Source organism: Myodes glareolus, chromosome 24 (assembly GCF_982192425.1).
Source record: "Myodes glareolus chromosome 24, mMyoGla1.1, whole genome shotgun sequence".
Taxonomy (NCBI): Eukaryota; Metazoa; Chordata; class Mammalia; order Rodentia; family Cricetidae; genus Myodes; species Myodes glareolus.
In genome coordinates this window covers 15569050-15584601 of record NC_142049.1, presented here as the reverse complement: position 1 = coordinate 15584601, position 15552 = coordinate 15569050, and the positions used below count along the sequence as shown (strand labels likewise).

Sequence of the window (15552 nt, the reverse complement as noted above, 5' to 3'; positions counted from 1 at the left end):
GTTGTTGGACTTCCTTTTGGGCCCGCCAGCCCCCAGTAATGACACAGAGACTTATTAATTATGAAAACTTGTCTTTAGCTTGTTCTCAACCAGCTCCTGTAACTCAACCCATTTATATGAATCTACTTTCTGCCACATAGCTGTTACCTGTCCTCCATTCTGTACCTCTGACTCCCTCCATGTTTCACTGACTTCTCTGGCATACCTAGATTCACCTCAAGTTCTCTCTTCCCAGCAGCCCTGCCTATTCTCTCCTGCCTAGCTATTGGCTCTTCAGCCCTGTATTAAACCAATCAGAAGACGCCTTGGCATAGACATATCTTCACAGTGTATGAAAAGATTATCCCACATCAACACCCGGCTTGTCTTTAAAGTTTTTAAAAGTTGAGAAAAAGAAAAACTATCAAATGTTTCGTGTCAGTGGAAGGAGCGGCACTCAGGGTAGAGTGCCTGACTATCACTCACAGGGCCTTGCGTTCCATCCCCAGCAAATAGACAGAGCATCGCACCTTAAACCCAAAGCTACATGAGAAGTTGCAAAGCAGAACTGTCTCCTGCTTATTTATTTTAAAAAGTGCCAGCATGCGGGGCATAGTCTCACCTCCAAAGCATCCCACAGCCTTTGGGTAACTTGGCAGGAAAGAAGGCTTTAAGGCCTTTCAGACTCTTGAAGAGCCCTAGACCCCCAACCACCTCAGCCTGTCCAGAGCAGAGCTCCCACAAGGACGACAGACTATGCCTGTGTTCTGCCGGCTGTCTTAGAAATAAAATTGATTTCCTCCCAATTCCCACTATCTGAAGTCACTAGATTTCCAAGAAAGTAAGGTTTGGACAGTTAATTCTAGAAGGTAGGGTAATTGCCAGGGGTAGCCTCTAACTGTGTCCTGTAGGTCAAGGGTGAGCATGGGGAGGGTGGGGTGGGAGTAGATGAGAGAGGGTGGGACTGGAGCTGAGTGATTGGTGTGGTACTCAGGGAACAAAACGAGAAACCCACTTAGAGGTGTGAAAGGAGGCCAGGTGTGGTGGCACACGCCTTAAATCCCAGCAGAGGCAGGCGGGTCTCTGTGAGTTTGAGGCTTGCCTAGTCTACAGAGCAAGCTCCAGGATAGCCAGAGCTATATACAGAGAGATTTTGTCTCAAAATGCTCCCTACCCCCTCACCCACTCCTTCCAAAAAAAAAAAAAAAGGTGAGAAAGAAATGTGGTCAGCCTGCTGGACTGGGCAGCCTTGGAGTGGTTGCCTGAATCATCCTCTGGGGCTGACTACCCAGGCTACCTAGGGGGAAAGAAGAAGAGCTATAACCAGGCCTTTTCTTGTTTCCTTGATTTCCACCAGGATGGCTTACGAAGGTTTTCAGGAAATGAGTATGTTCTTGCAGCAAAACGTAAGTTCTGTTTTTACCCCGTTAGAGCACTGTAACAATGCAATCCAGGCTAAAGGATTGTTCTCACCAGTAAGTTCTGGGTGTGCCGTAGCACCCCAGAAACAAAGCCGCCATTTCCAGTACAGCACTGCTCCCACCCCAAACACCCGATGCCATGAACCTACTAATGTTGTTCTCCAAATTACATCACACTGCAGACCTCCAGCCAACTCCAAGCCATGTTTCCACCCCCGTCTCCCTTCACGATGTCCCACCGCGGATTGCCCTGGCCATAGAAAATGAAGAAAACTGGGACTTCAACATTTTTGAGCTGGAAGCAGCTACTCAAAATAGGTGTGTTGAGCTGGTTCCGCAGGGCCTGGACAGGGAGCCAGCCAAGCAGTGCAGGTGTGGGCAGAGCTGTTCCTTGGGTGAGGACAGAGGCCGAGGAAGGAGTAGTGGGACTTGAAGTTGCCCTGAGTCTTTGGGACACAGTCTGCCTACCTGTGATGGCTTCCTCAGATGATGGTTTTCCTGTGACATGGGTTTCTAATTCCTCTAGTGTGTGGTACTATATGAGGTAGCAACAAAGAATCCCCTGCCCCAAAGCCTAGAACAAATATTCTTAGTTACACATCTGATAATCTTGTCTCGGATCTTGGTTGCCATGTTGGTGGCCCACACAGGGACACTCCACCGTAGTTACGGTCATCGGCTTAGGGTTGCAGAGTGGGTGTTTGGGTTTTACCAAGTAAAAGCTGTTAACCACAGGGGTCTTGGCACATAGGACTGGACATCCACAGCCCGTGTCAGCCAGGGGTGTGGTCTGGTTTGGGGAGAGATGACTCACCAGGTCTCACCCCACTGGGCGAGCTGTCTGTACTGAGACCCCCACTTTACACAGCCAAGCAGAGTGGACAGGCAGGCATACACCCATGACAAGTGAGCCCCTGAGTTCCTAGTTCACATACCAGAACCATTACATCTGTGAAAATTGTGTTATAGCTAACCAAGTTGAGTCCTGTAATGACCTCTGAGATGACTTCCACAGGACAGATTTCTTAACCTTCCAAGCCAAGCCAGTAAATCAAAGTGCCATCTAAGGAAGGGCCTTACTTCTCAGGGTAGACTCCTTTAGACTATAACACCTACTTCAGATTGTTGGGGTGCTCCGGCATCTGACATGTGGCTGTGTCCAGTCTGTAGTCACGGTGGTTATTTTCCTCTAGACGGGACATCAGTAATAACATGTGGGGACAGGAGGCTGGGAAAAGGATGGTACTGATGCAAGCAGGGTATTCTGGGTATTCTGCAGTTGGCTTGGATTTGCTTATTGGTCCTGAATCTCTTCCAAGCTCAGGACCCCTGGTTCTTTGCTTTGTTTTATATCACGGATATTTTTCTTTGTAGGCCTTTGATTTATCTAGGTCTCAAAACATTTGCTCGTTTTGGAATCTGCGAGTTCTTACGATGCTCTGAGACGATGCTGAGGTCGTGGTTTCAGATCATTGAAGCCAACTACCATGCGTCTAACCCCTACCACAATTCCACACATGCTGCTGACGTGCTCCACGCCACTGCGTATTTCCTTTCCAGAGACAAAATAAAGGTAAGCCAGTGTTTGTGTTCTACCTTAGCAGCAGCTGTAGGGAGAGGCTAGCGCTTCTGCTTTTGTTGCCCCACTCAGTCCTCGCTTGTGTGCAGCTTGACGTGCAAAGAAAGCACAGTAGCACCAACTGGTAGATTAGTCTGCAGGCTCAGCCGATCCATGAGAGTGTAAGAAGCAACATGCAGCCTCTGGAAACAAAGTCAACAGACGGCAGGACAGCCGTCTTCCAAATATGATCTTTCATAAAAAAAATTCCTCACGTGTGTATGTGTATGCGCACATGCACATGTGCACACGTCAACACGAGAACATGCCTGCCCCCACAGCATGCATGTGGAAGTCCACCCTCTCCACCACTGGATCTCTGGGACCAAACTCAGGTTGTCAGGCTTGATGGCAAGCACTCTGACGTGCGGAGCTCTTTCCTGCCCCTGAATATCTTTTTTAAAATAATTTTATGAGTGCTCTATTTAAATGTATGACTTTATGCCAGGAGAGGGCATCAGATCCCACTGTAGATGGTTGTGAGCCACCATGTGGGTGCTGAGAATGGAACTCGGGTCCTCTGGAAGAGGAGTCAGTGCTTCTAACCACTGAGCCATCTCTCCAGCCCTGTTAAATAGCTCTTGACAATTTTTTAACTATATATAAATCTTTTTAGAGCCCTGGAAGAGGTGAAGAAATTCCAGATCATTTTACCAAATCTATAAGATCTTTATGTTAGCTAAAAATATAGCTCAGAAAAGGAATGGAAAGGTAGGGCAGCTCCCAACTAATATAAGCCATGTCTATTTTTGAATTTATTATTTATCTTGACTTTGCATACTATGGCTAAGTCAGGAACCCTGGGCTCTGGACTGGTTTGCAGTGGTCTGCAGAAGGCTGGCCGGATCTCACCTGTGCTTGGCATGAGCTGGGGGATCCGGGATCCATGAGCAGCGATCGGCTGCTTCAGGGCAGAGAAGAGAAACAATGTGGTTCCCTCGGGAATCAGAGAAATCTCTTTAAAAAGGCAGAGAGATGCCTCCGTTGAAGGCTTGTTCCGGTGTCATGCGCACTGGTTTTCAAAAGAGTTCTTGTTTGCAGGAAACTTTAGATCCAATTGACGAGGTTGCCGCCCTCATCGCTGCCACCATTCACGACGTGGATCACCCTGGGCGAACCAACTCATTCCTCTGCAACTCAGGAAATGAGCTGGCCGTGCTGTACAATGACACCGCCGTGCTGGAGAGCCACCACGCAGCCCTGGCCTTCCAGCTGACCCTTGGAAACGACAAGTGCAATATCTTTAAAAACATGGAGAGGTGAGAGCGGACTGTTGTCAATGCTCTGCCTGCAGTGTGACCTCGGGGCACTCCGCTGTCCCCACCACCACACTGAAACAGGCACACCACCTTCTCCACCCTCAAACCCAGGACCAGGCTTTCCTCAGTCAACCCCCACTGCTGCTCCACCACGTAGCCCCAGCCCGTGCTGGGCATGAACCAAGGCCTTGAGAGTTGCCCAGGTGGGCCTGCCTGGCACACCCCTCTTTGCCTTCTGCACACAGCACGCCTTTTGCATTGTGCACAAGTCACTCCCCTGAGGAAGCATTCTCTGGTCCTCATGCTAACTGGAACTTATAATTGCTCAGTCCCAAGTCCATTTTAGCATTTGTCACATTTATAAAACTAGATTTTAAAAAGTGCCATGGCTCAGGAGTGCACACTCACCTAGTATGTACAAGGCTTTGGGTTCTGTTCCCAGCCAACAAAAACTGAGTGTTTAATGTTCAGCTAGATGTTTGGAGACAGGGTCTCACTACGTGGGCTGGGCTGACCTTAAACTTGGAGTCCTCCTGTCTCAGGATGCCAGGCCTGCTTGCTCCACTTGCTCCAGCTCAGACCAGATGCCTCAGTTCTGCAAAGTCTCAGGTGTCACCTTTTCATCAGTAACTCTGCGTCTAGCCCAGTGCCTAATACATAGTAGAGCTCAAACAGGAAGAAAAGTGTCATGGGAAATACTTTAATTTGGATTTTTAAGGAAAATTTTATATAGAACTTTAAAAAAGTGTCCTGATTTCACAAAACTCCATTGTACCATGTCTTAGAATCTCAAAGGTGGGCATAATATAAGTTTACTCACATCCACTTGTGAGCACATAGTTTTCAGAGACTCCATAAGACCTAGGGTTCCCAGTGCTCTGGTAAAACCTGCGACCAAAGCAGCTTGGAGGACAGGGTTTGTTTCATCCTGCTCATCCAGATAGCCGTCAATCACAGAGGGAAATCCTCTGAGGGAAATCTCAGAAACCTGGGACAGGAACTGAAGCATGGGCCATGGAGGAACAGTGTTCACGGCTCGCAAACTAGGGTTAATGGAAGAGCCATCGAAGTTCTCTGAGTCTCCGGGTACCGCCATGCAAGGCACATCGCTAATGAATATGGAGATGGTGGGTCTTGCCTGGCATAGGGGCACGCGCCTGTAACCTAGCCTTAAAAGGCCATCCTGGACTACACAATGAGACTGTCTTTAGAGACGAGAGAGAAAGACAGGGAAAGGGCTTTGTTCATCCCAGCTGCTACAGCATTGGTTAGCTGATCTCTCACCCCCTTTTGGTGATGCAGGCCTAACTTGGGTGGTACTGGATTGATAGCTGCAGCAGGCACACAGCCTGGGAAACAGACTGTAGCCCACTAGCCTGGATCAGTAACCGACAGCAGCCTCTCTCTCATCTGAAACAGGAACGACTATCGGACACTACGCCAGGGTATTATCGACATGGTCCTGGCCACGGAAATGACAAAGCACTTCGAACATGTCAACAAATTCATCAACAGCATTAACAAGCCCTTGTCAACACAAGAAACTGAGGTGAGAGAAACTCCCCCTGAGGCTGCCGCCTGGGCTTCGCACTCACCAGCGCCATAGCGGAGCCTTTGCTGGGCATGATGAATGTGGCTTTCCATTTGTCTTACTTTTTAAATTTGTTTTGTTTATTTATTTGCCTGCCTGCCTGCCTGCCTGCCTGCCTGCCTGCCTGCCTGCCTGCCTGTCTAGAGACTCTGTAGCCCAGACTGGCCCAGAACTCAGTGACCCTTCTCCCTCAGCCTCAGGTGCTGGGATTATAGAAGTGAGTCATGGCGCCTGGTTGAATTTTGTTTTTCATTGGTTAAAAAAAAAATCAAATCATTTAACATGCAGATATCTGGCAGAAGATCATGCAAATAGACATGAGAACAAGTTTCACATCTGCCATTCCTGCACACTGTCTCAAAATGTTTCCTCCTTTCTGAACATTCTAGGCCAGTTGGAGCCCTAGACGGCTCTTTTGTTTTTTAAAAAAACACACACAAAAAACAGATTCTAATTACGTCGCCTTTGCTGGCCTGGAATTCAGTAAGTAGACCAGGCTGGGCTCAGTCTCACAGAAATCTGCCTATCTCTGACTCCCGAATGCTGGGACTGAAGGGCTGTAAGGGTCCTCTGCTGGGATCACCAAAGTGACGGTATTGTCCCCCTCATTTCTGGATTCGGGATATGGAGGCCACTACTGCCTAGCAAGGGTGACAGTGACATCTGGCCAGCGCTGCCCAGTGTGGAGCAGGTGTCAGCTCCTGTCCAGAGAAAGGGGACGGTAGACCTCAAGTCAGAGGACAGTGTGGGATGCTCTGGCTGAGTCCCCTCATCCTGCCCCCTGCCCTGGTTTGCAGTGATAACGTAATGACCTTTCCACAGTTGTGTCCTTTGTCTGTCACAGACACTAAGGCAGTGTGAGGGACTGTCACTTAACGTGATCTGGGTTCACTGAAGGCCGATTCTCAAAACCCCTGTTGTGGAGCCGGTGAAGACTGCCGTGGGGAGCAGGGGGGATTGTTGGCCACCGAGCTCTTTCGTCGTGAGAAGTAAATATCCTAAAAAGATAAAAATCCAGCCTTTGAGTGCTTACCAATACAGAGTGGGGAGGAAGAACACCAGAAAGGCTGAGATAAAAAGAAAAGAAGGGCAGTTTTGCCAATCACCAGGGCTGCCTGGGTGTAGCACAGATTCTAATTGGTCTTTATAATAAAAACCCAGAGTCAGATATTAGGGGGTGAAAGTTGAAAGATCAGAGGTGCAGAGTAGCCACCACTAGAGAACTCTTACCTCTATGGAATCCTCAAACCGAATGGGGTGTCCTGTCTCTGCAAGTCCTCAGAATGTAGCTCTGTCTTGAGCTCCTCTCTCCCCCAGCCATATCCCTTCCTGTTTTCTCCTCCCTAGTGGTGGGATTAAAGACCTGTGACTCCCACCAAAGAGATTAAAGGTGTGAGCCACCACTGCCTGGCTCTGATTCTCTTTTTAGACTAAGTCAATCTTGTGTAGCCCAGGGTGGCTTTGAACTCAGAGAGATCCCTCTGCCTGTCTCCTGAGTGCTGGGATTAAAGCTGTGTGGTCTCTACTACTAACTAGTGACTAGCTCCACTCTCTGATCGTCAGGCAAGCTTTATTTGTTAGATTACAAACAATCACCACATTGGTCCTGCTGAACTCTCACTGGGCCGTGCTTCCTCTGTAGAGGGAGAGGGCGCTCAGTGCTCTGCTGTCTGACGCCTTCAACTTTGTAGATCACAGACCCTAGGTAAGGTAACTGGGCCTGAAGGGTCCATTTTGATTGCTTTGATTTCACTTATGGTTCAGGAAACTGGCAAAAATCAGGACTCCATAAATACTATGCTCAGGACTCCAGAGAATCGGGCTCTCATCAAACGGATGATGATTAAGTGTGCTGACGTGTCCAACCCCTGCCGGCCCCTGGAGTACTGCGTCGAGTGGGCTGCACGCATTTCAGAAGAGTATTTTTCTCAGGTAAGAGGCTGCATCTTGATTCCTTACACACAAACACATGCATACACTCAAGCTGAGAATGGGGGAACAAGTTCAGCAGTCATCTCTCTGTGGGTCCCGCATGTCCAGCTCACAAAGCATAGCATCAAGCAGTCAAGCAAGAGAAGTCTCTTGTCCAAATGGCCAAAGACTCCATAAGGAGCTTCTTTGGTGCCCATCATCCTCTTGAAGTTATTGGTGCTGCCAGTAGCAGATGTGTCTCACTGTCATGAAAAGTCCTAACTTCTTAAAAGATTTTAAATGCCATATTCTGTAGTCCTCAGTATCTTACTCTGTAGCTCAGACTGTCCTAGAACTCACTATATAACCAAAGCTGATGGCCTTGAATTCAGTACTCCGGTGGCTGGGGCAGGAGGATTACTCTAAGGACTCCCGCTACACTCTGCTTCTTTATTTGGTGAACACAGTTGATTTTCACAGACTGAAGCCACAGTCTCGGAGAACTCCTCTGACATGCTGAATTCGTACCAGTATCTTGCCTGGGATTTTTAATCAGTATCCATGAGGCTGGTGGTCTGTAGGGCTGGTTTGCAGTGTCTGTTAGGTGTGTTGGCTTTGGGATCAACCGGAAATGTCTCTCTTGGTTTTTTTTTTTTTTAATTTTGAAGAGTTTGGCAAAGATTGCTTTTGATTTTTTTCTTTATTTTTAGAAAAGATTTTATTTATTTATTATGTATACAGTGTCCTACCTGCTGGCCAGAAGAAGGCACTAGATCTCAATATAGATGGCTGTGCGCCACCATGTGGTTGCTGGGAACTGAACACAGGACTGGTGGAAGAGCAGCCAGTGCTCCTAACCTCTGAGCCGTCTCCCCAGCCCTGTTGCTGATTTTCTAAACTTTTGTCAGAATTTACAGATGCAGCCTTTAGTCCTGCCTTTTATCTGCTGAGAGGGCTTTAGGATCGCTGCCTCTTCCTTACTGGGTAATAGGTCTCCTCACAGTCTTCTCAACAGGACAACGCAGCCACAGCTGGGAAGGGGCCACCAGGCCCTCCCTGGGAAGGGGCCGTGTTTGTTACTCACTTCTTTCAACACCAGTGTGGCATGTTGGATATTTGTGGACAGAAAGATGGTGGACAGTGACAGGACCAGCGGATGCAGGTTCTAGACACTCCCTGGACTCTGACCCAAGGGACGTTAGCGAGGAGACTTCTTGCTGTGGAAAATGTGTGGAGTGGCTTGGGATGTCCTCACTCTGTGGTGTCTGTCTGGCAGAGCTCATTTGCTTGGCTAGTGCTACAGAGGCCCCCAAGCCAGCCTGTGGGGCTGCTCTGTGGCAGGGCGGGGTTCTGAGCTCACGGGTGTTCCGTTTTGCAGACTGATGAAGAGAAACAGCGGGACTTGCCTGTGGTGATGCCGGTTTTTGACAGAAACACCTGCAGCATCCCCAAGTCTCAGATCTCGTTCATGGACTACTTCATCACGGACATGTTTGACGCCTGGGACGGTAAGGAGTCCACACCCTCCCAGGAGGGACCTGCTAGTGAGTTGGTTAGTAGCGTAGACTTCCCAGGTGGAACTGAGAGAAAGAAGCCATCCTGGAGGGCAAAGAGCCTGTCAGGTAAGAGGTACCCAGACAGGTTCCCAAGGGCGTCCCTGTGCCCTGAGGGCTGCTCTCTGGGGGAGGGATGCAGAGCTGATGCCTGCAGGTCAGGGGTGAGTCTACCCTCCCCAGAGTTTGGTATTACATTACTGCTGACTCCCTTGGCCCTTCTTAAAATGCCGGGGCCAGGGCATAGCTCTGTGGTAGAAGGCCCAAGTTCTACTCCCAGAAAGAAAATAAGGAAGCCCGAACCCATAACTAAAGCCGCGTGAAGACACCGCATCCCGTTCTCTCCCCAGCCTTTGTTGACCTGCCTGACCTCATGCAACACCTAGATGACAACTTCAAGTACTGGAAAGAACTGGATGAGAAGAAGCTGCGTGGCCTCCGTCCTCCTCCAGAATAGAGTGGGGTGTACATCTGGCCTGAGGCTCTGGCACTCCTGCCTTCTACACCTTCCAGTGTTAGGCAGAAGTATTGCCTCATCTCAGAGCCTGCGAAAGGACACGGGGACCTCAGCCTTCTGTGGCCACCATCTGATGCCATGGCACGCACTCGCTGCAAGCCTCCTTAGTAAGGCACCTGAGAACTCTGGCTCGTATCAGCTCTGTTACCACAAGCCTGAGGGCCCTGCAGAGGTGACCCATGGCGGGGCAGTGACCGCCGTCTCTCCTAGTTCCTTCAGCCGTCTCGGATCTCAGGAGGGGCGGCTGCTCATTTTGGAACACTACTGGAAGTGACGTCTCCCTTAAATTGACTAGCAAATGAGACAAAGAAACTTAAAGTTGATTCTCCCAATTATTAAATGCTTTATTTATTTTATTAGAAGTTTGACATTTTCTACGAATTTAAAAATACTTCAAAGCCAAAGCCACCTTCGGATACCACAACCAAATTCACGATTCATTCTCATTGTTTGAGTTGGTGCACAGACTTATTTTCATAATGCAGATTAAAATATAAGTGATACATTTTATCACACTATAGAAATGTTAAACCCCTCTTGTTGATGTTAGTGGGGAGGGTTTTTCGCTGGTGTGTCTCACTCTAGCGTGCAACAGAGAGGCCACATTGGCAGACCCGGTTCTGAGCTGCAGCTGTGATCTCAGGAGTTGGCAGGTGTGCTTCGTCAGAGAAAAAGTTGGATGTGACCATTTTGTCCTAAAATTTTATAATTGCATTTCTAAGAGCCTGCCTTATTTTATACCATTTCTATAAAATATGTCCTAGAAAAAACAAAGTCGACCAGGACACTTAGTGGTTGATATTTTATAACTAACATGGGATATTTGATTCTAGAAATGTATAAAGGTGATATCTCTCCATGTTTTTAATGAGCATAATACTATAAAATGACACAATGATATGCCAGAGTGTTAGTTTCATCTTAAACCTGTATTTTTTTCTGGATGAAATTAAACTATTTGTTTTTAAGAAGTCATTTGTTGCCATTTCTTTGGTATTGTCTAATGTTTCTAAATTGTCTAATAATAATCTTTCTAAATTAGGAATAGACATTTATTTCATAGAGCAAACGAGCAACTAAACAGCTCTCTAGGGTCCTGTGGACAGTTCTTCAGTGTGACCGTGAAGTCTTCCATGGAGGAGAACTGGCCCTTTATTCTACACGAAGATAATGGACCTAAGACAACTAGGAAGAAACATCGTTATCTTCCTTCCTAGTGCCAAGGAAGGAAAGGAAATGAACGCCACAAGCAGCCTTCGCCACCATGGGCTGAGAGACAGCAGAACATGGGATTTTCACCACAGAAGCTGCTAACACAAGAGGAGAATGAGGGGCCTAGCACTTCTGAAGATCTAATTACAAAGTGAATACAATGTTGATTAAAGCAACAGATCTCAAAAGACTCACATGAGACATTCTAATTCTAGCCCAGTGATTCTCAACCTTCCCAATGCTGCAACCCTTTAAATACAGTTCCTCACGCTGTGGTGCCCCCCAACCACACAAGATCCAGGATGAAGAGCAAAGGGAATTCCAGGCAAGGCCTGAGCTTGGACGATTTGACAGCTGCAGTCCTCGGAATTAAAGGGCACCCTGAATCCCGAGTAGAATATGCGCTGTCGGCTTTCCATGACCTTAACGAACGTCTGAAACAAGAGTACCTGTTAAAAGGTTGTCTGGGCTCACTGTTTTGGAAGTTCAGTCCACACCAACTGGGTGCTCAGTAGCATGCCGGATGGGGACTGAACGCGGAAGGAGGTAGAGTCCTATGATGCTCTTTTGGAACACGCCCCTCCAAGCCAAAGTCTCTACCACCTCCCAACAGCGCCAGACTGGGAACTAAGCCTTTAAGAACTAAGCTTTTTGTTTGTGATTTTGTTTTTTTCAAGACAGGGTTTCTCTGTAGCTTTGGAGCCTGTCCTAGAACCAGCTCTTGTAGTCCAGGCTGGCCTCAAACTCACAGAGATCCATCCCCCTGCCCTCTGTCTCCTAAGTGCCAGGATTAAAAGCATGCACCACCACTGCCCAGCTAAGACATGGCTTTTTAGGAGACCCCAAACTACAGCAACGCATAAGACATCCACACGCGGCCAGCTGTAGAACATGGCGCTCAAGAGAGAAAAGACCTGGTGATTGCCACTGGGGGTCTCAGCTGCCAAAACATCAAAGGAAGCTCCCAACCTGGACTCACTTAGCTACACTAGTATTCAAAAGTGACCATAGGTAGCTTCAGACGTGGAGACACAGTTCATTAGAGCCTCCGTGAAACCCAGAGATGCCCTTTGGAGGGCAGATCCAGAAAGGGGACAAACATCCCAACAAAGATAGCCAATGAGTGTGAGTGTGTGTGTGTGTGTGTGTGTGTGTGTGAGAGAGAGAGAGAGAGAGAGAGAGAGAGAGAGAGAGAGAGAGAAATGAGGGAGTGTAGGGCGGTAGTGACAACCATGGATGGAGGAAACAGGCACACAAGAGGTAAGCTAATTGTTAAAGAGGTCAAGATATAGAATTGTCCTTGACGCTCGCCAGGAAAGCCTGTGGAAGCTGTCAAAGGATTTAGGACAGAACTCAAAATGACCAAGAGGAGAGCAAGGATAAGCCATGAACGACACAGCCATTAGAAGATAGAGTAGGGTGGGGACAAGGACTAGAAAAGTAATAGGAGATGCATGCATACAAATAATGGGCACAGAACTTTGGAGAAATGTGTAAAGACACTTTCTGACATGAAAATGTAGAGAGTCGGGCTGGAGAGATGGCTCAGAGGTTAGCATTAAGAGGTTATGGTTCAATTCCCAGCAACCACATGGCTGCTCATGACCATCTGCAGTGAGATTTGGTGCCCTCTTCTGGCCAGCAGGCAGACATGCAGGCAAAACAATGCATATATAATTAATAAATAAACCTTTTTTAAAAAATGTAGAAAGTCTTAAAATTATACCAAAAGCTTGAGAAATCACAAAGGAAATATCTATAAAAGCTGTAAATTCTAGGAAAGATGTAAGATTTGGACATGACCCACAGAAGTCAGGAGGTTATGGAATATTATGGAACATTATGGTACATGGCTACACATCACAAAGGCCCTTTGGATTAGCATGCTCAAGAATCAACCACAGCCACTAGATATGAGAAAACAAACTTTTCACACATCAGCAGTGGAAACTGGGCTGTCACCACCACTTTGGAGAGCAGTCTGTAAAAAAATATAAATCCTCAACTCAGCAACTTTGTATCTTAGACTTTCCAATGCTCATTAGAAGATGTGTTCAAAGGATATTCTGCCTGCAGTCCTGTTGTGGTGAAAAGCTAGCAGTGGTCTGGATGTCCTCGGGAGAATAAGGAAATGATGGTGGTGTATACGAATTATGGTATTTTGGCTTCTAAAGCTCCCCAATGTCAATCCTGCTGCCCAATGTTCACAGTTCTGGCCAGGATCTGACGACTTCCTTCTAACCATGAGAATATGGCAGAAGTGATGGGTGCTGGTCAATTTACCATTTCAGTCTCTGTGTCCATTATATTCCCTTGTGTGTCTGTCCCCTCATCTCACAAGGACACCAGTCCCTGTACTCAAGAACCACCCCAAACTGAAGGACCATCTCACAATTCTTAAATGAGGTTGCATTCTGAGGGCACTGCCCCCTGGTTCCTTGCTTAGTCTATCAAAGCAGCTATCACATCTCCAGCCAGGCCCCTGGGGATAGGAACATCGAGCGCAGCTAACAGCCAGCAAGAACCGAATCCTAAGCTCTCCCAGAAACACCTCAGTACAGCTCAGTGAGTATCAAAGCTCCATTTCTCTCCCAAGTAAACCAAGGCAGCTAAGCGCTGTTGTTTTGGTCTTTTTGTTTGTTTGGTTTGGTTTGGATTTTTCAAGACAGGGCTTCTCTGTGTAGCCCTGGCTGTCCTAGAACTCACTCTGTAGACCAGGCTGGCCTCAAACTCATAGATCCACCTGCCTCTGCCTCCAGTGTTGAGATTAAAGGCATGTGCCACCGCCACTCAGCTGGTGGTTAAGGGTTTTAAGCCAGTAAGTTTTGAATTTGTTTTGTTTTCTTTTGTCTTCCCCAAAGCAATACAGTCACCATATTAAGCATTCAGAAAAATGAGTTAGGGCTCTGGTGTCGTCTGGGGGAAACTTCAAGAACAATATAGAGTGAAGAGTCAAAGAGGCGCTGTGATACCCTTTGCAGAAATGTCTTCTGATTTCAAAATCAAAACACAATTGGTAGATGACTCAGTATAGGGTTGCCATCAGCTGGGCAGCCATGGGGAAGGGATGTTAGGGACACCAGCAGTACGCTGTGACAGGCACATAGGAGAATTCTGTGACTTCCACTTTCCATGAGCACATGCGTGCATATTTGCTATGACCAAGTGTGGAGCCCAGAGGAGGCTGTTGAGTCTGGGCCTCTTCTTGTCACTTTTCCACCTGATTTTTTTTGTTGTTGTTTTGTTTTGTTTTGTTTTGTTTTTTGAGACAGGGTTTCTCTGTGTTGCTTTGGAGCCTGTCCTGGAACTAGCTCTGGTAGACCAGGCTGGCCTCGAACTCAGAGATCCTCCTGCCTCTGCCTCCCGAGTGCTGGGGTCAAAGGCGTGCACCACTACCTCCTGGCAGCTTCCACCTGAATTTTTGAGAAGGGGCTCTCACTGAACCTGGGGCTCTCACTGAACCTGGAGCTCTCTGTTCTGGCTAGGCTGGCTGGCTAATGAACTGTGAGTATCTGCCAGTCTCTGCCTCCAGCCCTGGGGGTCTGAGCCTGGGGTCCTCATACCCAAGCAGGAAGCAGTTTACCCACTGAGTCATCTCCCCAGCCCCTTTCTCTCATCTTGTTATAGACCACAAGACAGAAGAAAAAAAAATCAAGGGGGTACAGATCAAAGGCAGCCAGATTACAGACACACCGGAGTCTCTGTTTAAACGCTAACGCCTGTTCTAGCCACAGTCACTATTACTGTGATGAAACACAGACCAAAAACCGAGTCGGAGAGGAAAGGGTTCATTGGCTTATGTTTCCATCATTGAGAAGTCAGGAAAGAGCTCAAACAGGACAGGATCCTGGAGGCAGGACTGAAAGACTACGTGCATTTGTAAGCCCCTCAACCCTGAGACCTTACACTCACTCTTTCTTGGAAATGGGACAGTCATCCACACACACACATGCTGGACTGCTCATCCTCCTGTGTCCTTGTGAATAGTCTTCAAACATAACTCCATTCTGGGAATTGAGGCAAAGACAACCCACAGATGCTGACTCAGTTCCTGATTTAGTCACTAGAACAAGGCCAGGATGGACTACAGATGCTCCCCTTATCTCACCTGACCACACAGCTATTCTCCTGCCCTGGAATGGACCAATCACTGCTAGTGACCTTTTAAATAAGCCAATCCAATAAGCTGGAAAACAACCTTCAGGTTCCCCCCTTGTGTCTGTGGCTTTTGCTTTAAAAGATGGGCTGTAACAGCTATCGGAGGTCCTTCATAGCCCGAACCTGAAGGGCCCTGTCAGGACAGAATAAAAATCCTCTTGCTTTGCATCAATTGAGGTTATGAGAGTGGTGTCTGGAGCAACTCCTCCCTGATGTTTGCACTTCTAGTCCAACGAGGACCTGATGCAGAAGCCACGGAGGGGCACTGCTTACTGGCTTGCTCCCCATGGCTTGCTCAGCCTGCTTTTTTATAGAACCCAGGACCAGCAGCCC

At 47.8% G+C, this 15552-nt stretch overlaps 1 protein-coding gene across 2 annotated transcripts in view; it reads left to right on the top strand.

Annotated features, from left to right (window-relative positions):
• The window catches only part of Pde8a (phosphodiesterase 8A), a 102108-nt gene extending 91288 nt beyond the window's left edge, over positions 1-10820 (top strand). For both annotated transcript variants that reach the window (XM_048434957.3, XM_048434958.3), the window contains exons 15-22: positions 1337-1385; positions 1583-1718; positions 2775-2973; positions 4060-4277; positions 5697-5826; positions 7633-7800; positions 9158-9287; positions 9683-10820. In XM_048434957.3, coding sequence (XP_048290914.1) covers positions 1337-1385; positions 1583-1718; positions 2775-2973; positions 4060-4277; positions 5697-5826; positions 7633-7800; positions 9158-9287; positions 9683-9789 — 1137 coding nt within the window. In that variant the 3' untranslated portion in view covers positions 9790-10820. The remainder of the gene's footprint in view (positions 1-1336; positions 1386-1582; positions 1719-2774; positions 2974-4059; positions 4278-5696; positions 5827-7632; positions 7801-9157; positions 9288-9682) is intronic.
• Positions 10821-15552: the final 4732 nt, after the last annotated feature.